We start from the raw sequence: 26,228 nt of genomic DNA, 5'->3' as shown, positions 1-26,228 counted from the left end.
CACCCATCCAAAACTACATTTTCCAAAATAAAAGCTCAAATTATGCATGCATTGTTTCTGCCATACTTCAACCCGAATGTCTCATTTCCTAGGCGTGTGGAACTGACATTCAGAATGAAGACTCCAAGAAGCCCGAGTTCTCACTGCTTGATTTCCTTAAGAGTAAGTCCTCTGTATCCAGACTGGCTGGCAGATGTAGCCATTGGCTGATCCACTAACACACTTGGACACATTTGTAAATATTGCTGCCAGGCGTGATTACAACAACGCCGCTAAAACTTTCCATCGCTATGAGATTTAGTCTTTCTTGTTTGTACCAGTCCCTCTGACCATTGTTTTGAGAAACTTGTTCCATACTTGAATTGTATAGTTGTATTGTGTGTTTTATAGGATTTCACAGAGAGTCTGTCTGGTAGCTACAGTATTCCTTAGTTAACGGACTCATTTATTTGTGTGTCCGTCCGTGTTGCGTGTGTGTGTGTGTCTGTATGTGTCTCTGTGTTTGTGTGTGTGTGTATGTATGTGTCTCTGTGTGTGTGTATGTGTCTCTGTGTGTGTGTATGTGTGTATGTATGTGTCTCTGTGTGTGTGTGTGTCTCTGTGTGTGTGTGTGTGTGTGTGTGTATGTATGTGTCTCTGTGTGTGTGTGTGTCTCTGTGTGTGTGTGTGTGTGTGTGTATGTATGTGTCTCTGTGTGTGTGTATGTATGTGTGTCTGTATGTATGTGTCTCTGTGTCTCTGTGTGTGTGTATGTGTCTCTGTGTGTGTGTGTCTCTGTGTGTCTCTGTGTGTGTGTGTGTGTCTCTGTGTGTCTCTGTGTGTGTGTGTGTCTCTCTGTGTGTGTCTCTGTGTGTCTCTGTGTATTCTCTCTGTTCCTCTCTCCCCAGTGTTCCCCAGACTGTTTGTTCGGATGCTCCTCAGTCCTCTGTTCCTGCTGTTGGTCCTGTCTCAGTGCTGTTTCTCTTCAGTCATCGCTGGCCTTGCCACCTTCCTCACCAAGTTCCTGGAGAGACAGTACAGCACCACCGCCGCATACAGCAGCCTCCTCATAGGTCAGTAACTCCTCAGGAAACGCAAGGGTGGCCTGGCAAGGGATTAAATCCATGGCTAGTGCCCCCCATATAGGCAGGGGAAAAACCAGTGCTGACCTTGGGGGATATGAGGGCCAGAACATGGCTAATGAACTGAATGTTTTCTTCTCAAGATTTGAATCAGACAACTTTGTGTCGGAGGTAAAACAAATGAAAGCATCATTACAAATGTTTGAGAGAGTTGTTGTTCAACAGTCTGATGTTCTAAAGTTGTTCAGTGGATGTAACACATACAAAAGCCCAGGCCCAGACAAAATAAGTGGGCATGTGTTAAAGCACTGTGCTGAACAACTGGCTGGTGTTTTTACAGACATTTTCCAATCTTCACTCAACCAGCAACACGTTCCAGTATTGTGGAAAAAATCAATAATTATACCAATTCCTAAAGTATCAAATCCCTCTGTGCTGAATGACTATCGCCCTGTCGCTTTGACATCCTTAGTTATGAAATGCCTTGAGAAAATTGTGAAAAGTCATATTCTCAGTGTCACCCAGAAGCTCCTCGACCCATTTCAGTTTGCCTATCAGACCAGCAGAGGAGTTGATGATGCCATTCTTACCCTCCTTAACATGGTCTATAGACATCTAGAAGGTGCCAAATCTCATGTCAGGGTTCTGTTTGTTGACTTTTCTTCTGCCTTCAACACAATCCAGCCTTACATTCTGGCACAGAGACTCATTCGGGACTTTTCCTTAGATGGGGGGCTGGTTTTGTGGCTGTTGGACTTCCTGAGCCAACGCTCACAGCGAGTCAAAATAGGTCCCCATGTGTCGGATATACGCAATACCAACACAGGCTCTCCTCAGGGATGTGTTTTGTCCCCACTTCTGTACATCTTGTACACTAATAGTTGTACTAGTTCCCATACTGACAGACACCTCGTTAAGTTCGCTGATGACACTGCCTTGATCAGCCTGTTGCATGATGACGAGGAACATCATGGCCCGGTCCTAGATGACTTTGTAGAGTGGTGTGAGGAATCACACTTGGTCCTCAATACTAACAAGACCAAAGAGATGTGCATAGACTTCAGGAAGCGTACAACACCTACCTCTGCAACATCTATCAGAGGCCAGAATATAGAAATTGTAGAGGAATATAAATATCTGGGTGTCTTTTTGGACAGTAAGCTTCAGTGGAGTAAATGTACAGACCAGATCTACAAAAAGAGCCAACAGAGACTGTACTTTCTAAAAAAGTTGGGTTCTTTTAATATAGACTGTACTATATTGACTCTGTTTTACAAATCCTTTATTGAGAGTATTTTAACTTTTTGTATTGTTTGTTGGTTTGGCAATGCCACTGTCAGTCAGAGAAACATGCTGAGAAGGATTATTACCACAGCAAGTAAGGTACTTGGAGTCAAACAGACAGGCCTGGATGAGATCTTTAAGGTCAGGGCCCTCCGTAAGGCTCACAAAATCATTTTAGACCCAAGTCACCCCCTGTACCTGGACTTTGAATTACTCCCCTCTGGGCGTAGGTATAGGGCACCCCTCAGCAGGAAAAATAGAACGAGACAATCATTTGTGCCAGGTGTGATATCCCTCTTAAATAGCTCGGGCAAATGTTCCCATTGACCCCGTAAGGCCAGCAGGCTAGTCTTTGTTTTAAATGTTTTAAATGTTTTATTTCTTATTTCTTACTTTTATTGGTGCGTGACTGTTATTGAAAGTTGTATTGTCAATCTTGTTTTGTATTTAACGCCACTTTAAATGTGTACATGACACTGCAACAAAATTTCCCCATGGGGACAATAAAGTAAGTAAGTAAGTACAGCACCAACCAGAGCTTCCAGCAGCCTCCTCATTGGTCAGTACAGCACCACCGCCGCTTACAGCAGCCTCCTCATAGGTCAGTACAGCACCACCGCCGCATACAGCAGCCTCCTCATTGGTCAGTACAGCACCACCGCCGCATATAGCAGCCTCCTCATTGGTCAGTACAGCACCACCGCCGCATATAGCAGCCTCCTCATAGGTCAGTACAGCACCACCGCCGCATACAGCAGCCTCCTCATTGGTCAGTACAGCACCACCGCCGCATACAGCAGCCTCCTCATAGGTCAGTACAGCACCAACCAGAGCTTCCATCAGCCTCCTCATTGGTCAGTAGAACACACACACACACAACGGACGTACATGCCGACACATACTCACCACACAGACAAACAGAGAGACACACACACACACACACACACACACACACACACACACATTTTAAACACTTTATTTGAATCCACAAATCACATTACAGTTGAGAAGGATTCAAACATGGATATGTGGACCACTTATGGAAACAGAAAGCACCTTTGTTCTCCAGTCCGTTAAGGCTGCCCATGGCAGCTGCCACAGAGCAGTACCTCGCTAGCTGCTTTGCATTTGTCCGACGCAGGCCTTCATATACACACTATGTTGAACAGAGGAGCTAGTATGTCTGTTTCTTTATTGATCGACTATAGATGCGGTAAAGATGTCAATCGAACTCGACCGAAACAGTGGAATTGACCTGGAAACGTGTGGTGAAAAGGGCCGTGGGGGAAACATCCCGAATCTCCTCATTGCCCCCCCCCCCCCCCCCCCCCCCTCAGCTAAATTAACCTACATTTAGCCTATTCTGTTGTATGTGTCTTTCACACTATGTTGAGGTCAAAATCGGAGTATATTGTATGGATGGATGTCAACCCCCACACATGTTCAGGTCATCGTTTACCAATCAACTGCATTACAATTAAAAATAATAATAATAATATGCCATTTAGCAGACGCTTTTATCCAAAGCGACTTACAGTCATGTGTGCATACATTTTTACGTATGGGGGTGGTCCCGGGGATCGAACCCACTACCTTGGCGTTACAAGCGCCGTGCTCTACCAGCTGAGCTACAGAGGACCACAGGACTGACTACCACCGCCGATTTCTGTATGCTAGCTATGCTAACCAGCTTATATGAACGGGAGTTAGCGTTTAGCAGTCTGTTCTTCTAAACCTGAAAAGAGACCACTTCTACATGTTGTGCAGCGAAAACAGCCAAATATACCCACATCAGACTTAAGTAACCACATTGTGGGCCTGTGACAATACATCAGTCATGACAGATTTTACGAATTTCCACTTTGTTAAATCAGATTTGTTGAATGTGCGCCAATCGGATCAATGGAACGGTCTGCATTCAATCGACCCCTTTACCGCATCTATGTGGAACAGATGCATTATGGTGTATCTGATCCTACCAGCTCTTTACCCTACTCTACAGCTGATATTGATCAGTTGGCATGGGTTGCAGTTGGCACGGGTTACAGTTGGCATGGGTTACAGTTGGCACGGAGATGAAGACACAGATATCTGTTCTTCACTTGGGATTGTTCTGATTACGGTTTACATCGAAGAGATGAACACACTGTAGTTGTGGATGAATGACAACTGTTATGGTGTGAAAAGGCTGTGTGAGGATGCTGGTAGAGAGTGAGCGTTGAAACTGTATCATCTCTGGTGTCTAGTCCTGTCTAAGCATTCATCTGTGGGAGCTGCAGCGCTTTGTATAGTCTGGGTCGGAGATGGCACCACAGGTTCAAAAGTGGTGTGGCAAAATTCATACTTTTCTGGGGGCCTGGAATTTTTTTCTGATCTCATGACCGACCTGGTCGGGTAAAACTCTGGGTCCTGTTCGTAGGTTATTACAAAATATTATTATTATAGATGGCTTCCCCTTTTTACATTACTGTGCAATGACTATAGGGCTGGGGGGTTTTCTCGTCAGGTCATGTGAATTGGAAACGCTCCTGGCCTAAGGTGGATCAAACCCTTCAAACTACCACATTCATTCTGAATCTGATATCTAAAGAGCCAGAGAGACAACCGCTTCCATGGACAACATACTCTGGAGTTTATTGAACTGCTATAGCAGGGCTGAGCGTTACGCAAACAACGGTTACAATGTCTTTTAAATATTCATTTCACTCACACACAATGTAGAAAAGTGTTTGAATTCTATATCATAAAACCTATTATTTGTTTCATCTGATTACAGTGCTCTTCTGGAATGATTCATTCTGTCAGCTTTATGTAAGGCAGGGTTACATTTAACACTATAGACTGTAACAAGGCAGGGTTACATTTAACACTATAGACAGTAGACTGTAACAAGGCAGGGTTACATTTAACACTATAGACAGTAGACTGTAACAAGGCAGGGTTACATTTAACACTATAGACAGTAGACTTTGTAACAAGACAGGGTTACATTTAACACTATAGACAGTAGACTTTGTAACAAGACAGGGTTACATTTAACACTATAGACAGTAGACTGTAACAAGACAGGGTTACATTTAACACTATAGACTGTAACAAGGCAGGGTTACATTTAACACTATAGACAGTAGACTGTAACAAGGCAGGGTTACATTTAACACTATAGACAGTAGACTGTAACAAGACAGGGTTACATTTAACACTATAGACAGTAGACTGTAACAAGGCAGGGTTACATTTAACACTATAGACAGTAGACTGTAACAAGGGACAGGGTTACATTTAACACTATAGACAGTAGACTGTAACAAGACAGGGTTACATTTAACACTATAGACAGTAGACTGTAACAAGACAGGGTTACATTTAACACTATAGACTGTAACAAGGCAGGGTTACATTTAACACTATAGACAGTAGACTGTAACAAGGCAGGGTTACATTTAACACTATAGACAGTAGACTGTAACAAGGCAGGGTTACATTTAACACTATAGACAGTAGACTGTAACAAGGGACAGGGTTACATTTAACACTATAGACAGTAGACTGTAACAAGGGACAGGGTTACATTTAACACTATAGACAGTAGACTGTAACAAGACAGGGTTACATTTAACACTATAGACTGTAACAAGGCAGGGTTACATTTAACACTATAGACAGTAGACTGTAACAAGGCAGGGTTACATTTAACACTATAGACAGTAGACTGTAACAAGGCAGGGTTACATTTAACACTATAGACAGTAGACTGTAAAAAGGCAGGGTTACATTTAACACTATAGACAGTAGACTGTAACAAGGCAGGGTTACATTTAACACTATAGACAGTAGACTGTAACAAGGCAGGGTTACATTTAACACTATAGACAGTAGACTGTAACAAGGCAGGGTTACATTTAACACTATAGATAGTAGACTGTAACAAGGCAGGGTTACATTTAACACTATAGACAGTAGACTGTAACAAGGCAGGGTTACATTTAACACTATAGACAGTAGACTGTAACAAGGCAGGGTTACATTTAACACTATAGACAGTAGACTGTAACAAGGCAGGGTTACATTTAACACTATAGACAGTAGACTGTAACAAGGCAGGGTTACATTTAACACTATAGACAGTAGACTGTAACAAGGCAGGGTTACATTTAACACTATAGACAGTAGACTGTAACAAGGCAGGGTTACATTTAACACTATAGACAGTAGACTGTAACAAGGCAGGGTTACATTTAACACTATAGACAGTAGACTGTAACAAGGCAGGGTTACATTTAACACTATAGACAGTAGACTGTAACAAGGCAGGGTTACATTTAACACTATAGACAGTAGACTGTAACAAGGCAGGGTTACATTTAACACTATAGACAGTAGACTGTAACAAGGCAGGGTTACATTTAACACTATAGACAGTAGACTGTAACAAGGCAGGGTTACATTTAACACTATAGACAGTAGACTGTAACAAGGCAGGGTTACATTTAACACTATAGACAGTAGACTGTAACAAGGCAGGGTTACATTTAACACTATAGATAGTAGACTGTAACAAGGCAGGGTTACATTTAACACTATAGACAGTAGACTGTAACAAGGCAGGGTTACATTTAGCACTATAGACAGTAGACTGTAACAAGGCAGGGTTACATTTAACACTATAGACTGTAGACTAACAAGGGACAGGGTTACATTTAACACTATAGACAGTAGACTGTAACAAGACAGGGTTACATTTAACACTATAGACAGTAGACTGTAACAAGGCAGGGTTACATTTAACACTATAGACTGTAACAAGGCAGGGTTACATTTAACACTATAGACAGTAGACTGTAACAAGGCAGGGTTACATTTAACACTATAGACAGTAGACTGTAACAAGGGACAGGGTTACATTTAACACTATAGACAGTAGACTGTAACAAGACAGGGTTACATTTAACACTATAGACAGTAGACTGTAACAAGACAGGGTTACATTTAACACTATAGACAGCAGACTGTAACAAGGCAGGGTTACATTTAACACTATAGACAGCAGACTGTAACAAGGCAGGGTTACATTTAACACTATAGACAGTAGACTTTGTAACAACGTTGTTTTATGTGTAAGTCATAAAAACTTTAACCTTGTGTTGTTGTCCTGGTCTCCATCTGGCCCACCACGGGTTGGTTCACTGGCACTGTAGGTACTGACACTGTAGGTACTGATTGCCTGTAAAATCAATATATTCAATAATTAAATCAATTACTTTCAACTTTTTCATTGAAAATAATATCCCCCTTTTTATGAAGTAGATTTTATTGAATGTCACTCATTCTGTTGCACTCTATTCTACCCAAACCTGCATTACCAGTTCATATCAGTAGGTGTCACTATGAACTAGCTAGTTGAAAAAGACTGACACCGTGATGGCTGCCTGTTTCTGTATTTGTGAAAGTTATGGTGGTGCTAGAATCCATCCATTAGCCATCCATCCATTAGCCATCCATCCATTAGCCATCCATCCATTAGCCATCCATCCATTAGCCATCCATCCATTAGCCATCCATCCATTAGCCATCCATCTGTTATGGTTGGACCAATGTGTTCATATCGTCTGTGTAGGCTGCTCTGTGGCGGAAGTTGTAGATTGTAGACAAACATTTGTGAATAATCACCAGCAGTGGAAATAACATGCCAACATTACTGGACTAACGAACTGGCTGACTAACCTTTCCAGGAACTTCAGTATCCCTTGGCATTGGGTAGCAGCAGCAGCAGATCGTTTCATCTTCTTTATCCTGTGCCAAACACATTTATTCAGTGAGTCTAAATTATTAACGTTAGCTGCTGGCTGCATGATTGCGTCAACCTAGCTAGCTAGCTAGCTAGCGCTAGTAGTTTTGTTAGCGAGCTATAGATTGGATCATTCTAGCTAGTTTTAGAGCAAATGTATTGAAAATGAAATACATAAATGTCTCATTTACATACGTTTTTCCACTCCTGAGTCAATAAATGTTTGAATCACCTTTGGCAGCGATTATAGCTGTGAGTCTTTCTGGGTAAGTCTTTATTGGTTGTTGATTATTGCTAGACAACCATTTTCAAGTTTTGCCGTAGATTTCCAAGCAGATTTAAGTCAAAACTTTAACTTGGCCACTCAGGAACATTCAATGTTTTCTTGGTAAGCAACTCCAGTGTAGATTTGTCCTTGTGTTTTAGGTTATTGTCCTGCTGAAAGGTGAATTCATCTCCCAGTGTCTGTTGGAGAGAAAACTGAACCAGGTTTCCCTCTAGGATTTTGCCTGTGCTTAGATCCATTCAGTTTATTTTTTATCCTGAAAAGCTCTGCAGTCGTTAACGTTTAGAAGCATTCCCATAACATGATGCAGCCAACACTATGCTTGAAAATATGGATAGTGATACTCAGTAATGTGTTCTATTGGATTTGCCTCAAACACAACACTTTGTATTCAGGACAAAAAGTTAATTGCTTTGCCACATTTTTTGCAGTATTAATTTAGCGTCTTGTTGCAAACAGGATGCATGTTTTGGAATATTTTGATTTTGTACAGGCTTCCTTCTTTTCACTCTGTCAATTAGGTTATTATTGTGGAGTAACTACAATGTTGTTGATCCATCCTCAGTTTACTCCTATCACAGCCATTAAACTCTGTAACTGTTTTAAAGTCACCATTGGCCTCATGGTGAAATCTCTGAGGGGTTTCCTTCCTCTCCGGCAACTGAGTTAGGAAGGACGCCTGTATCTTTGTAGTGACTGGGTGTATTGATACACCATCCAAAGTGTAATTAATAACTTCACCATGCAGACTTTTACTCCTGAAATTATTTAGATTGCTATAGCAAAGAGTTTGAATACTTATTGACTCAAGACATTTCAGCTTTTCATTTTAATTTTGAAAACATAATTACACTTTGAATTGATGGGCCAGTGACAAAAGAAATCTACATTTACAATTCAGGCTGTAACACAACAAAATGTGTAAAAAGTCAAGGGGTGTGAATACTTTCTGAAGGCCCTTTAGCTACCTTGTTTTCCATGAAAGGTTGTGTTCGCTCTCATAAGACAGGCAACCAGGAGTGCAGAGTCAAACAACGAGGTGCTGGTGCAACCAAACCTAGTTGTTGAGAGGCGCGGTTGACAAGTGAATCCACCTGTCACAGCGAGCGTGGGGGGGGGGGGGGGTTTACCGTGTGAAATCCCAGGCTCAGGGTTGTATTCACTAGACAAAACAAATGGGCTGAAATTGGGGGAGGTACTATGTCAACTTGTTCAATATGAGATGCCTGCTTTTTTTTTTTTTTCATTGCAAAGTTTTTCTATGTTTTTCTATGACGTGAACTAATGAATGTCTGATAAACGCGTTTGGTGCTGCTGCTTTCAAAATGGTGTGGCGGCGCCATACCAGATTAAAAAGTACTGGGGCAAATGGTGTCTCGCCACACAGCTCTGATCTGGGGACTAGTCTCTGTAATAATAATAATAATAATATGCCATTTAGCAGATGCTTTTATCCAAAGCGACTTACAGTCATGTGCGCATACATTTTTACGTATGGGTGGTCCCGGGGATCGAACCCACTACCCTGGCGTTACAAGCGCCATGCTCTACCAATTGAGCTACAGAGGACCACTACTTGTACTCTGTGTCATGTGCCAAGTGGAATGTAATAGCTGAACAGAGACTGGCAACCAGGGCTAGCGTTTGTATGCCTGAGACAATAAAGTTGATCTTATCTTTTAGTTAAGTCAAATCAAATTCTGTAGCTCGCTAAGCACTCTTTCATACTATCTCTGTCTTTGTAGTTCTGTATGTAGAGATATATACACTATACAGATACAAAGAGATAGTATACAGATACATACTGTAGAGAAAGTATTTATATCAGTTCTGCTCTCAAATCTTGTCTTCCCTCTCAGGTGCGGTGAACCTTCCGTCCGTTGCCGTGGGGATGCTGGTGGGTGGAGTCATCATGAAGAGGACAGGTCTCTCTCTGAAGACCATCCCTCGTTTCTCCGTCGCCATGCTCTCCATCTCTGTCCTCCTCCTCATCCCCCTCTTCTTCATGGGCTGTCCCACACAGAGGGTGGCCAAGGTCAACTACACACCCCATGGGTGAGTCAGAGAAGGGATCTGCATCTTTGCCAAACAGCTACATTTTGGAGAGCCGTGTCCTGACTGATAGGGCCATGTCCTGGTGGATTGGGCCATGTTCTGGTTGATAGGGCCATGTCCTGGTGGATTGGGCCGTGTCCTGACTGATTGGGTCATGTCCTGGTTGATAGGGCCATGTCCTGGTGGATTGGGCCGTGTCCTGGTGGATTGGGTCATGTCCTTGTGGATTGGGTCGTGTCCTGGTTGATAGGGCCGTGTCCTGACTGATAGGGCCATGTCCTGGTGGATTGGGCCATGTTCTGGTTGATAGGGCCATGTCCTGGTGGATTGGGCCGTGTCCTGACTGATTGGGTCATGTCCTGGTTGATAGGGCCATGTCCTGGTGGATTGGGCCATGTCCTGGTGGATTGGGTCATGTCCTTGTGGATTGGGTCGTGTCCTGGTTGATAGGGCCGTGTCCTGGTGGATTGGGCCATGTCCTGGTGGATTGGGCCGTGTCCTGGTGGATAGGGCCATGTCCTGGTGGATTGGGCCGTGTCCTGGTGGATTGGGCCATGTCCTGGTGGATTGGGTCGTGTCCTGGTGGATTGGGTCGTGTCCTGGTGGATTGGGCCGTGTCCTGGTGGATTGGGCCGTGTCCTGGTGGATTGGGTCGTGTCCTTGTGGATTGGGCCATGTCCTGGTGGATTGGGCCATGTCCTTGTGGATTGGGCCGTGTCCTGGTGGATTGGGCCATGTCCTGGTGGATTGGGCCGTGTCCTGGTGGATTGGGCCGTGTCCTTGTGGATTGGGCCGTGTCCTGGTGGATTGGGCCGTGTCCTTGTGGATTGGGCCGTGTCCTGGTGGATTGGGCCGTGTCCTGGTGGATTGGGCCGTGTCCTGGTGGATTGGGCCGTGTCCTGGTGGATTGGGCCGTGTCCTGGTGGATTGGGCCGTGTCCTGGTGAATTGGGCCGTGTCCTGGTGAATTGGGCCGTGTCCTGGTGGATTGGGCCGTGTCCTTGTGGATTGGGCCATGTCCTGGTGGATTGGGCCGTGTCCTGGTGGATTGGGCCGTGTCCTGGTGGATTGGGCCGTGTCCTGGTGGATTGGGCCGTGTCCTGGTGGATTGGGCCGTGTGGCGCTGATTGGTTGGGCTAGGGTGACCATATTTTAGTTTTCAAAAAAGAGGACAGTGGGGGCAGAGGGACACCCGCAGTGGGTGGTAAATACAAATGCGTTCACAACCAGGCAACTATGTTATTGAACTTTAATACATAAAGTAAAACATCCTTTCCATTCAACTGTTGGCCCTCAACTATAGAATAACAACAAACAAATAAATAAAAATAGTTTAGTTTTTAGCAAAGAAAAATTGTGCAATCTTCAGTAGCTCTGAATGAAAATCTATGCTTTTGGACCTTTCAAAATATTTGGTCCACTTCTTGTGTGCTTGCAGATTACTGAACTCTCCATCGCTGTTACACCTTTCTGTGAATTTCTTCAGGTTGGTGACCTGATCAATGCACTTTGCATCATCAATTGGCACCCCCCTTTTCTCCCGGGTGTTTGATACTGGCTTCTATGTCATTCTAGTCAGGCGTCTCACTCAGATCCATCCTCATGAAAGAGGAGAACACCTCCGTGGGTGCCGTCCATTTCTCCAGATACTCCAGGCATGAACTCTTTAAGGAATACCTGGGATAGGATAAAGTAATCTTTCTACCCCCCCCCCCCCCCCCCCCCCAAAAAAAAAACTAAAAAATCATTGAAAAGTGGTTATCCCACTGGCTATAAGGTGAATGCACCAATTTGTAAGTCGCTCTGGATAAGAGCGTCTGCTAAATGACGTAAATGTAATGAACTGTACAGACCCTGTACTTGAGCAATGAAATGGTCACAATTCTTACCAAGTCCATCATTGTGCTTTTGTGCCAATAGTCCCTTAACTTTAAGGGACATGAAGTTATTGGTCTTGCGTTCAAGAAGCATGGTGTGGACTTTGTTCAAAAAGGTTCTTCACTTCCACAATTGAATTGCTCTCCCTTTCCATCTCCTGAATGTGTGAATGAAACACACATGAGTGAGTGCATGTGCCAGAGGTAAATTTCACTGAACTCATCTTCAAAAAACGTATTGATCAAGGAGGGTGTTTTTTCCTGTGACAAAAATAATGCTTTCAAGGCTGGAAACATCCGTAGCAGCCTCTCAATACCTGGGAATAATGACAGCCATCGCGTCTTGCTGTGAGAAAGGAGACTTCTGTATTCAACATCAACAAATTCACAGTACTCCTTCAGATTCTCTGTGCGCACAGTGTAGATGTGAAAGTATTGACATATTTTGAAGATGATGTTCTCAATATGGACATCTAGTGTGTCTGCCCCGTAATGAACACAATTGTTCAAGACGTGTGCTGGGCAGTCCACGCCGATTAAATACTTGTTCTGCAATGACTTCTTTAAGTTTGCGAAAACATCATTTCCTTCTTCATCTCGCCGGATTCCCCCGAACATTGTATTGAAGTTGTCACCTGTAAATGCAATACATTTTGAAAAAATCCCATTATTTCCCAGTGTTTCTTTGATGTATTGCGCGATCGTATCAGCTGTCTCGTTTGGAGTGTTTTTAACTTCCGACTAATTTACTTTGCACGCCACCATTCTTCCAATCAAAATACTGAATAAGCAGAGGGAATATTTTCCCAGCACCGCGATTGCTCCCATCAGTAGAAACCCCACACTAAGGTATCTCTTCTAGTGCTTTCAGAGCTATGTCGACAGAATGTGGTGTTATCACAGCGTTAACTATTGCTTCGGTCTTAGTACGAGCGCTTGAAGATTTTCGCGCAGTCTCGGAATCAGGGAAAGCCTTTTTTAACAAGGCAGACGTGCAGTCCATTGATCTGTAGCTATTGTGATGCTTCGTGGTGTGGAATGCAAAAACTCCCTCCGCAGCAGTAACAGCATCTTCTGTTTTACCTGCTCTCACAAAAACAGTCTGTTAATTTACCTGACGAACTTTCTCCTTTAGCTGCAATTTTGTGTTTTGCAGAGCTTATGTGGCCTTCTAGTTCGCTAGCACCTTTATTTGACACTGACACGTAGCTTTGCATTCTGCTTCACACGGATCCCGACCAAGACGAAAACACGGGAATTTTCTCTGTAAATCGTCTGTGAATTTACATTTGCGTTTGGCCATTTTTACGCTGTTCTGGAGCCATGTGCCACTGTTGACAAGCAAGCTGCTGCTCTGTCTCTTGGCTGTTCCCATGGCGAGGGTAATGATTGAGATGCAGTCTGACCAATGTTTGCGTAGGCCTACATGACCGACCAATGGTGGCGTGTGAGAAGGCGGGACCTAAAGAGAAAGGTCAAAGCAAGGCAAAACGCACACAATGAATGGCGACTGTAGAAAGCAAAAGCCGAATCCCGGACATTTTGGGAGATTTTGAAATAATATCCCGGCAGGACACATTTTTTTAGGTCCAAAAGGAGGACATGTCAGGGAAAAAGAGGACGTATGGTCACCCTAGGTTGGGCCATGTCCTGGTTGATAGGGCCATGTGGCCCTGGTTGATTGGGCCAGGTGCTGGTTGATTGGGCCAGGTGCTGGTTGATTGGGCCAGGTGCTGGTTGATTGGGCCATGTAGCCCTGGTTGATTGGGCCATGTAGCCCTGGTTGATTGGGCCATGTAGCCCTGGTTGATTGGGCCATGTAGCCCTGGTTGATTGGGCCATGTAGCCCTGGTTGATTGAGTCATGTCCTGGTTGATTGGGCCATGTAGCCCTGGTTGATTGGGCTGTTGTTGATGTGTCTGTTTGTCATTTTGGGGATGGTGTGGTACTGTCTCTGTAGTTTGACAGTTGATGTTTTGAAGGTTTTGAAGGAGGTCATGAGGACTAGAGTACAGAAGCATTTTAGTTAATTGGATAAAGAAAGAGTCTGGTGAAATACTTGCACAAGCCCATCATTTACAATATTGTCAGGTCTTGAGGATAATTAACTTAATGTAGCTTACCTTTGATATCACACAAGCAAACATATGGAACCTTGTGAACTTTGTAGTTAAATAACTAGCCACTTGTGACACTAAGATAAGGCTACTGTTTGGCGCTGTGCCACTGGTGAACCCAAACAACTAGGAATGTTGTTACTACAGTACAATACCAAACAGAGGCTAATGAACAACAAATAACATTAACAGGAACCCTGGCCTTTACCCCATAACCCCATATCTCTTTTGTCTTCTGTTATGTGATTTGGCACTGAGCTCTACTGTCAAACTTAACTCACCCAGAACTGTGCTGACGAACTTAACTCCCCCAGAACTCTGCTAATGAACTTAACTCCCCCAGAGCTCTGCTAATGAACTTAACTCAACACAGAGCTCTGCTGATGAGCTTAACTCCAACCAGAGCTCTGCTGATGAACTTAACTCAAAACAAAGCTCTGCTGATGAACTTAACTCCACCCAGAGCTCTGCTGATGAACTTAACTCCACCCAGAACTCTGCTGATGAACTTAACTCCCCCAGAGCTCTGCTGATGAACTTAACTCAAAACAAAGCTCTGCTGATGAACTTAACTCAACACAGAGCTCTGCTTATGAACTTAACTCCACCCAGAGCTCTGCTGATGAACTGAACTCAACACAGAGCTCTGCTGATGAACTGAACTCAACACAGAGCTCTGCTGATGAACTGAACTCAACACAGAGCTCTGCTGATGAACTGAACTCAACACAGAGCTCTGCTGATGAACTGAACTCAACACAGAGCTCTGCTGATGAAATTAAATGAACTCACCCAGAGCTCTACGGATTAACTTACCTCCACCCAGAGTTCTGCTGTGATCCCATAACCCTTGTATAAACATGGAAATGGCATTTTCACACTACTGAGCTGAGCCAAGCCTAGCTGGCCTTGTACTCATCTGGTCTGCTTAGGCATCCACCATAGTTGCTGGAACCGTGCTGGGAAGGACAATATGAAAAGACAACATCTGAGCTAGCTCAGCACATTTCAGCACAATAATGTGAAAAAAGGGGGTATAACTATTGTGACACCCTAACTCTCTGCTAAACATCTTCTCCCCACCCACAGGTTTCTGGCTACCTGTTATTCCAACTGCTCCTGTCCTGCTAACGCCTTTAACCCAGTGTGTGGATCTGACAACACTGAGTACCTGTCTCCATGCCATGCAGGCTGCAAAGAGTACACCAAAGACCCCAAGAACAAATTCAGGGTTCTGGTAGGTGGCCATTTAATCTCAGGCTTTCTGACGAGGACCCATTCATCTGCTTTGATTCTATATAGATAAGTCATAATGGGGAATAATTAGGGAAGCAGTATGGTATAATTGAACAAATGGTTAAAAAAAACACTCCGTTACAGATGTAGGATCTTAATTTGATCACCCTGTTGTTGCAGGAAATGCCCTGCACATCAGGAAATGCAAACGTGTAGTCAGTGGTGTAAAGTACTTAAGTAAAAATACTTTAAAGTACTACTTAAGTAGTTTTTTGGGGGGTATCTGTACTTTACTATTTATATTTTTGACAACTTTTTAACTTCACTACGTTTATAAGGGAATTTATGTAGTTTTTACTCCATACATTTTCCCTGACACCCAAAAGTACTCGTTACATTTTGAATGCTTAGCAGGACAGGACAATTGTCTAATTCACACACTTATCAAGAGAACATCCCTGGTCATCCCTACAGCCTCTGATCTGGTGGACTCACTAAACACATGCTTCATTTGTAAATTATGTCTGAGTGTTGGAGTGTGCCCCTGGCTATCAGTAAATAAATAAAACAAGAAAATGGTGCCGTCTGGTTTGCTTATTATAAGGAATTTGAAATGATTTAAACTTTTACTTTTGATACTTAAGTATATTTGAGCAATTACATTTACGTTTGATACTTAAGTATATTTAAAACCAAATACTTTTTGACTTTTACTCAAGTAGTATTTTACTGGGTGACTTTCGCTTGAGTCATTTTCTATTAAGGTATCTTTACTTTTACTCAAGTATGACAATTGGGTACTTTTTCCTCCACGGATTGTAGTGTACTCAAGGTTGAAAAAGGCTTCTAAAGTTTCCAGACTTGATTTGCCCTAAGAAAAAAAATGATCAACCCCTTCAGAAATGTCCAATAATTATAATCCACACAATAATTCACATTTCCTGTTACTGCAGGGCAATGTCCTGGTATTTTCCTGCTGTGAGAAACTGGTCAAATTAAGATCCTACATCTGTAAGGTCTAAATCTTCAACCGTTGGAACTGATTAAACTCCCCCAGTCTAGGCGGGAGAAGAGTGTATTGGTCAGCAGGGCAGCCAGCCAGACCTAGCTCTAAGTGTCTGACTGTGTGCCACAGTATCTACCTACAGTACAGCTACACAATATGGATGGTTAACAATCAATGGGCCAGTCCGATCGATCTGTAATCAGCCCTGGGACACAGGAAGTGTTTTAAGTGGAGTTAAACCACTTATAGATGTTACAGTAGGAGAGTAATCCACTGGCAGGAGGACTGCGGCAAGGCTAATAGTTTTAGTTATATTGACTTGACTTAGTGTACATAATACTCAACGCATGGCCATTATGTTGAATTATTTAGACTTCAATTCAGACCAAGATGTTAACTGTAGTTCGTTTTGTAAATATACATTGATTAAGTACACAGTACTTTCAAATCAATATAGGGTAACTATCGTTCACAATTTAGCCATTTGTCTTAATGAAAACAAGTCATTTGTACATTTGCTGTATATGTTATCTATCTTTACATATTGACACTGGTGTCTTCTCTGTTCTCCTGCTGTAGGAGTACACGGACTGCATCTGTATAGGTCACAGCCAGCGTACTGCCCGCCCCGGACCCTGCCCCAACCAATGTCCTCACTTCCTGCTTCCTGTCATGTTCATCATCTCTCTGGCCGGAATGATCGCCTCCCTAACACACAACCCCATCTATATGATGGTCCTCAGGTAACCTCCCTCCCTAACACACAACCCCATCTATATGATGGTCCTCAGGTAAATAATGGCTGGATAAAATGTAATTTCATTTAATTGTTCATTTAATTAAATTTGATGTGGAATACTCCTCATGAGTAGCACATAGAGAGCAAAAACAATGGACATGACTATTTAGGCTAAAACATTATAAATCTGTTTTTAATGTATTGTATCTTACTTTGCATGAATTGTTTCAGAACTGTTCCCCATGAAGATAAATCTTTTGCCATAGGAGTCCAGTTCCTACTCTTGAGAGTGCTTGGTAAGTGTCCTTTTTAGATGTATACTTCATAAAGACAGATGTTGTAAAACAACACACAATGGAATATAATACCATATCAAATCCACCCCACCTGGTAATGACCCGTCTTTATTGTGTCAATGTAGTGTTAGAGTGCCCTCTAGTGGATGACAACTGTTTACAGTTATGTGTATCTAGTGGATGACAACTCTTTACAGTTATGTGTAAGGGGGGCCTCATATTATTGTTTTATAACAGCCTGGTTACCAGCCCCAGCCCAGTTCGGCATTGCCATCGACAGCTCCTGTATATAATATGATTTATATATTATGTGATCCTGTCCTTCTCTATTCTAGCCTGGTTACCAGACCCAGCCCTGTTCAGCATGACCATCCACAGCTCCTGTATATAATATGATTGATATATTATGTGATCCTGTCCTTCTCTATTCTAGCCTGGTTACCAGCCCCAGCCCTCTTTGGCATGACCATCCACAGCTCCTGTATATAATATGATTTATATATTATGTGACCCTGTCCTTCTCTATTCTAGCCTGGTTACCAGACCCAGCCCTCTTCGGCATGACCATCCACAGCTCCTGTATATAATATGATTTATATATTATGTGACCCTGTCCTTCTCTATTCTAGCCTGGTTGCCAGCCCCAGCCCTGTTCGGCATTGCCATCGACAGCTCCTGTATCTGGTGGAAACATGCCTGTGGCAACCGGCTGGGCTGTGGTTACTATGACAATACCATACTGAGGAACAGGTAAGAAAAAGTACTTTATACAACTAATGTTATGCTTCAATTAGACAAGTTATAATGATTAATTTATTAATTTATTGGTTGATTGGTGATTGGATGGTTGACTGGATTGATTGACTGATTGGTTGATTGATTTCCCTGCAGGTACCTGAACCTACAGGTGGGAATGTGATAAATAGAGTCATGCTAAACTAGCTCTAACCCTCCTGCCCTATCGTATTTCTGAAGGTACCTGGGCCTGCAGATGGGCTTCAAGGTGATGGGGATCTTCCTGCTGGGGGTGGTGGGCTGGAAGGTCCAGAGGACCAGGGAGTACAGCCTGGAGAAGAGGCCTGATGGACCACTCTGATCTGGGATACAACTGACCGCCTGGCTCTCCCCCCTCCTCCCTCTCTCCCATCTCACTTTAAAGAATAGTCTCAGGTCCACTACTTCCTTTCAACAGTCTGCTGAGAGGTATTCTGTCTGAATGAGCTCTCCTTTACCCACCTGATCCACCTAACCCGTCTCACATGAGAGAAGAGACTCGCCTATCACCCTACCAGTGGGCAATGTCAGGTGCCCTGAGGTCCACTATGCCTTTCAACCATAGACTGTTTCAACGGTCTGCTAAAAGTACTCTCAACCCCACCTGATCCTCCTGTTGGAGTAACCTCAGCACTGAAGGACACTCCAGCTCTGGTATGGATACTATAACACTCATTCAGGACACTATAGCACCCTTTGACTATCCTAGACTCCTACACTATCCCTACATGGGGAAGGAGATTCACTATCCCCACATGGGGAAGGAGATTCACTATCCCTACATGGGGAAGGAGATTCACTATCCCCACATGGGGAAGGAGATTCACTATCCCTACATGGGGAAGGAGATTCACTATCCCTACATGGGGAAGGAGATTCACTATCCCCACATGGGGAAGGAGATTCACTATCCCCACATGGGGAAGGAGATTCACTATCCCCACATGGGGAAGGAGATTCACTATCCCCACATGGGGAAGGAGATTCAGTATCCCTACATGGGGAAGGAGATTCACTATCCCTACATGGGGAAGGAGATTCACTATCCCTACATGGGGAAGGAGATTCACTATCCCTACATGGGGAAGGAGATTCACTATCCCCACATGGGGAAGGAGATTCACTATCCCTACATGGGGAAGGAGATTCACTATCCCTACATGGGGAAGGAGATTCACTATCCCTACATGGGGAAGGAGATTCCCTATCCCTACATGGGGAAGGAGATTCACTATCCCCACATGGGGAAGGAGATTCACTATCCCTACATGGGGAAGGAGATTCACTATCCCTACATGGGGAAGGAGATTCACTATCCCTACATGGGGAAGGAGATTCACTATCCCTACATGGGGAAGGAGATTCACTATCCCCACATGGGGAAGGAGATTCACTATCCCTACATGGGGAAGGAGATTCACTATCCCTACATGGGGAAGGAGATTCACTATCCCTACATGGGGAAGGAGATTCACTATCCCCACATGGGGAAGGGGGTTCAGTATCCCCACATGGGGAAAGGGGGTTCAGTATCCCCACATGGGGAAAGGGGGTTCAGTGGCAGTGAAAGGTGGTGATGTAGGTCATTTGAAGGATGAAACATGTAGTCTTTGGGTGCACATTGAAAACTGTATACTTGCTGTTAACCCAGGGATGTTGTCAATTCAGGTTTCTAGTTGCAGAAGGCAAAAAGTTAAAGCTAGCTTAATATTTTGTCTCTAACACAGAGGCATTTGGTGAGTGACATTATAGAGACTCTGAGTTTTTGTTTGAGATATTTATGTTTTATACACAGAATGGTAATTTTATAATCATATGATCAATATCTCATCAGCTTTAATCACAATAATATTCTATGCATCAAATATCAATTACACTGTTTAAGTATGTGTTCTCTTGTTGAAATTGAACGCCAATACAATATGGTCAGTTTTAGATAGTCTTAATTTACGTGCCTTTTATATGCAGCAACAAATGAATGTAACTTCTGTAAATAATAAAATGTTTGTTTATATTGACAAATTGTTATATTGTGTTGGAAAAGTTAAGAAATGGGAAAAAGGGATTATCTTTCTCTGTCTGTCTGTCTGTCTGTCTGTCTGTCTGTCTGTCTGTCTGTCTGTCTGTCTGTCTGTCTGTCTGTCTGTCTGTGTAATCATCATGGGTCACTCAAGTACTAGAGTTGGAGCAAGATGTAACGGAAGGGGTTTCAAACAGAGTAGGGCTAATGACCTAACTAATATAAAATGTAGTGCACAAGAGTAAAAAAAAAAAAAGAGTAGGGGAAAGCTTTCCCTTTACTTCCGTTTCGCATGACGTCAGGTGCCAGAGCAGAAAGGGAGGGGCCGGCAGACAAACAGAGAGCCGCACATGCGCATATCGGCGTTGAAAGGGACAGCAGGCTATCCAGTGCAGTAGCACTCCCATCGCTGAGAGAGCGGATTGAACGGGTTGAGGCGTCGCTTTTCAGTTTACAGCATCATCAGCACCACAACCCCGGACCGCTGGGGAACAAGCGTTTCATTCTCCTACTCTTTTAGAAATCCGCCCCAAAAACATGTCTGTGGGTAGTGACTTTGGGAACCCCTTAAGAAAATTCAAACTGGTCTTTCTCGGGGAGCAAAGCGGTAAGTCATTCAGAATCCTCGGGAGAAGTTCTATTTCCATTTGGGGAAGCTGTCTGTGTGCACCTGCTGGGTGTTCACTGTCGATAAAAGAAGTTTAAATGATCTCTTTATCTATAGGCCTGCTGTACATGTTGCTCTTAGTCACATAATGTACTACATTTTCTATGGGAAAATGTCAAGCAAGTTTTTCTTATGTTTTATCTGTTGAAAATAGTTCAGACGACACCAGTATAAGGTGTTTATAATGTCAGTCTATGCATTTAATTGTTCGGGGCTATTTATTGTTTGATTAGACTTTACGCACAGCAGGGGCAAAACATTATGATTTTTGCAGTCAGTGTCACAATAATTCACATTTTATAACGCTAATATAATTGTAGCTTGTCATCGATATGTAGGCTACGATTGTTATCTGAAATGGGTGGTGTTTGTGCGATGAGATTGTCTCAAATGGGAGTGCTGTGGTTTAAAAGAGATAAGTTAATTAATTAATTATTCTGTGTATGGCTGAGACACACCCAGGTTGCCAGTGTCTGTCGGTGGGAGAACTTGTGTAGCTGCAGTCTCTCTGCCACTGTATTCTCTCTCTTTCTCTCTCTGTTCTCTCTCTCTCTGTTCTCTCTGTTCTCTCTCTCTCTCTCTGTCTCTCTCTCTGCCACTGTATTCTCTCTCTCGCTCTCTCTCTCTGTCACTGTATTCTCTCTCTCTCTGTTCTCTCTCTCTCTGTCTCTCTCTCTGTCTCTCTCTCGCTCTCTCTCTCGCTCTCTCTCTCTCTAGCTCCAGAGGATGACTAAGTCATTTGGTAATGTGCATAGTGAAGTGCGCTGGAAAATGTGGTGTAGTATAAAATATATCATCCCAATTAAAGGTTATTATGAATAGATAGACTGATGACCATATGATGACCAACTTATCCCTGGCTTATCTTGGCTCAGTTTGTCCCTAAAGGCTCCACTACTCCACACCATCTTATGAGACTTGTTACATCTCTTCATGTAGGTTCATGTGGTGTGTAGAGAAGTCAAGAGGTTTGTTTTCAGAGAGAGAGGGGGGGGGGGGGGGGGAGAGGAATGGAGAGGGAGGGAGGGAGAGAAAGAGATGAGAGGGAGGGAGAGAGAGATGAGAGGGAGGGAGGGAGTGAGAGAGAGAGAGGGATGGAGAGGGAGAGAGAGAGGGATGGAGAGGGAGAGAGAGAGACAGAAAGAGAAAGAAAGAAAGAGATGTGAGGAAACAATGGTTATGTTTCAGTGGGTCTGAAATAATTGACCCCCTTGATAAAGATGAGAAATAATGACTTTATATAATAAATCATTTAAATACTGAGCTATATTGTATGCTCCAAGAAATTGGGAAATTATATTGTTTTATACTAATACAATCGCTCAGAGAAAGAGATTTTGTTTAACAAGTAATATTTATTTTTCTCAAAAAGGTAGGGGTCAAAATGATTGACACCCCTAAATATTCTTATAAATTAAGTAGTCAAAAGTTTAGTATGTGGTCCTATATTCCTAGCACGCAATGACTACATCAAGCTTGTGACTCTACACACTTGTTGGATGCATTTGCAGTTTGTTTTGGTTGTAGTTTGGGGCCATTTCAGGAGAGGTGTCTGTCCAGGCTGCAGAGCTGAACTTAACTGAACTCCTAGCCTCATTTTAAATAAAGCCTGCAGTGGAGAGGAGAGGAGGGGGTCCTGACTGGGGCTTGTGTTATCACGTTGTGCAGAGCCATAGCCCAGTGCAACCCAGACCCTATGGGGGAGGGAGTCTATTTCTTAAACACAGCTATATAATTCTTTCCCGTTGACCAGGGCCCAGCTTTAGTGTATCCACATTCAGACACTGGAGGCTCTGCTCCACACTCTTACAAAAAAGGGTTCCAAAAGGGTTCTTCGCAGGTCCCCATAGGAGAACCCTTTTTGGTTCTAGCTAGAACCCTTTTGAGTTCCATGTAGAACCCTCTGCGGAACCCTCGACTAACACCATCATTTATTAATGTAAAGGACAGATCGACCATCATTTATTAATGTAAAGGACAGATCAACCATCATTTATTAATGTAAAGGACAGATCGACCATCATTTATTAATGTAAAGGACAGATCAACCATCATTTATTAATGTAAAGGACAGCTCGACCATCATTTATTAATGTAAAGGACAGCTCGACCATCATTTATTAATGTAAAGGACAGATCGACTAACACCATAATTTATTAATGTAAAGGACAGATCAACCATCATTTATTAATGTAAAGGACAGATCAACCATCATTTATTAATGTAAAGGACAGATCAACCATCATTTATTAATGTAAAGGACAGATCAACCATCATTTATTAATGTAAAGGACAGATCAACCATCATTTATTAATGTAAAGGACAGATCGACCATCATTTATTAATGTAAAGGACAGATCGACCATCATTTATTAATGTAAAGGACAGATCGACCATCATTTATTAATGTAAAGGACAGATCAACCATCATTTATTAATGTAAAGGACAGATCAACCATCATTTATTAATGTAAAGGACAGATCGACCATCATTTATTAATGTAAAGGACAGATCAACCATCATTTATTAATGTAAAGGACAGATCGTCCATCATTTATTAATGTAAAGGACAGATCAACCATCATTTATTAATGTAAAGGACAGATCAACCGTCATTTATTAATGTAAAGGACAGATCGACTAACACCATCATTTATTAATGTAAAGGACAGATCAACCATAATGTATTAATGTAAAGGACAGATCAACCATCATTTAGTAATGTAAAGGACAGATCAACCATCATTTATTAATGTAAAGGACAGATCAACCATCATTTATTAATGTAAAGGACAGATCAACCATAATTTATTAATGTAAAGGACAGATCAACCATCATTTATTAATGTAAAGGACAGATCGACCATCATTTATTAATGTAAAGGACAGATCGACCATAATTTATTAATGTAAAGGACAGATCGACCATAATTTATTAATGTAAAGGACAGATCGACTAACACCATCATTTATTAATGTAAAGGACAGATCAACCATAATTTATTAATGTAAAGGACAGATCAACCATAATTTAGTAATGTAAAGGACAGATCAACCATCATTTATTAATGTAAAGGACAGATCAACCATCATTTATTAATGTAAAGGACAGATCAACCATCATTTATTAATGTAAAGGACAGATCGACCATCATTTATTAATGTAAAGGACAGATCAACCATCATGTATTAATGTAAAGGACAGATCGACCATCATTTATTAATGTAAAGGACAGATCGACCATCATTTATTAATGTAAAGGACAGATCGACCATCATTTATTAATGTAAAGGACAGATCAACCATCATTTATTAATGTAAAGGACAGATCGTCCATCATTTATTAATGTAAAGGAGAGGACTGAAGTATATCAGGAGGGGGAAAGGAGAGGAGTGTGTGTGATCTCAGAGGCCCATAAAGCTGTGGAGAGCATGGCAACACATCACACTTGTTGGAGTGGAGGGTTAATGCATCCACCCAGCTGACTGAAGAACTCAGTGGAAATGATGGTGGAGGGTCTTTATGAAGTGTTGAGGCCTGAATGGTCTGACCAAAGACGGCACAGTCTGAAAATAGGCAGTCCAATAGAAATCCCCCATCACGATCGTAGGCGATGTCATGGCGACGTTGGCTAGCTAAGCTCATGCACAGAAACACGTCATCGAGTCTGACCGTCGTCAATGTGCAGGCCGTGAATTCAAAGGCACTCCTTTGATATAAAGTTGTTTTTGACAAAAGTGAAAACGTGTCAGTCTGTCACTTTCACGAGGTTGGAGCAATAACATGTTCAACTACTTAAGACGTTGTCTCTAATCTAGGTTGTGCCTTTTCGCAAGCATTCCCGGAAGTCTTGCGATGTTGCTCCTCTGGGTTTAGAAACTCTTTGGTCTGAGGCTCTGTTCATCCATAAAGCGTCTCAGAGTAGGGCTGATGATCTAGGATCAGGTCCCTCCTCTTATTCATTATGATTTAGAAGGCAAAACTGTGGGTGGTGGGTAGTGGGTGGTGGGTGGTAGAGAGTGGGTAGTGAGTGGTGGAAGGTGGGTGGTGGGTTGTGGGTAGTAGAGAGTGGGTAGTGGGTGGTGGGTAGTGGAGAGTGGGTAGTCGGTAGTGGGTGGTGAGTAGTGGGTGGTGGGTGGTGGGTGGTAAGAGAGTGGGTGGTGGGTAGTAAAGAGTGGGTGGTGGGTAGTGGAGAGTGGGTGGTGGGTAGTGTGTGGTGGGTAGTGGGTGGTAGGTGGTGGAGAGTGGGTGGTGGGTAGTGGAGAGTGGGTAGTCATGGTGGGTAGTGGAGAATGGGTAGTGGGTGGTGGGTGGTAGAGAGTGGGTAGTGAGTGGTGGAAGGTGGGTGGTGGGTTGTGGGTAGTAGAGAGTGGGTAGTGGGTGGTGGGTAGTGGAGAGTGGGTAGTCGGTAGTGGGTGGTGAGTAGTGGGTGGTGGGTGGTGGGTGGTAAGAGAGTGGGTGGTGGGTAGTAAAGAGTGGGTGGTGGGTAGTGGAGAGTGGGTGGTGGGTAGTGTGTGGTGGGTAGTGGGTGGTAGGTGGTGGAGAGTGGGTGGTGGGTAGTGGAGAGTGGGTAGTCATGGTGGGTAGTGGAGAATGGGTAGTGGGTGGTGGGTAGTGGAGAGTGGGTGGTGGGTGGTAGGTAGTGGAGAGTGGGTGGTGGAGAGTGGGTGGTGGGTAGTGGGTAGTGAGTGGTGGGTGGTGGAGAGTGGGTAGTGGGTGGTGGAGAGTGGGTGGTGGGTAGTGGAGAGTGGGTAGTCGTGGTGGGTAGTGGGTGGTGGGTAGTGGAGAGTGGGTGGTGGGTAGTGGTGGGTGGTGGAGAGTGGGTGGTGGGTGGTGGAGAGTGGGTGGTGTGTGGTGGGTAGTGGAGAGTGGGTGGTGGGTAGTGGGTGGTAGGTAGTGGGTGGTGGAGAGTGGGAAGTGGGTAGTGGAGAGTGGGTAGTCATGGTGGGTAGTGGAGAATGGGTAGTGGGTGGTGGGTAGTGGAGAGTGGGTGGTGGGTAGTGGAGAGTGGGTGGTGG

The 26,228-nt window shown here is 43.4% G+C and overlaps 1 protein-coding gene across 1 annotated transcript; it reads left to right on the top strand.

Annotated features, from left to right (window-relative positions):
* Positions 1 to 92: 92 nt before the first annotated feature.
* Positions 93 to 20,543, top strand: LOC311126190 (solute carrier organic anion transporter family member 2A1-like; the record flags this gene model as incomplete). The annotated part of the gene is made up of 8 exons (XM_084200207.1): positions 93 to 162; positions 888 to 1,052; positions 10,279 to 10,474; positions 15,557 to 15,704; positions 17,289 to 17,452; positions 17,680 to 17,744; positions 18,374 to 18,494; positions 18,720 to 20,543. Coding segments are annotated over 8 exons (1,050 nt in total), but the record flags the coding sequence as incomplete, so codon positions are not given.
* Positions 20,544 to 26,228: the final 5,685 nt, after the last annotated feature.

Source organism: Coregonus lavaretus (assembly GCF_964263955.1).
Source record: "Coregonus lavaretus genome assembly, contig: HAP1_SCAFFOLD_4736, whole genome shotgun sequence".
Classification (NCBI taxonomy): domain Eukaryota; kingdom Metazoa; phylum Chordata; class Actinopteri; order Salmoniformes; family Salmonidae; genus Coregonus; species Coregonus lavaretus.
This window is presented reverse-complemented; position numbering and strand designations above follow the sequence as displayed.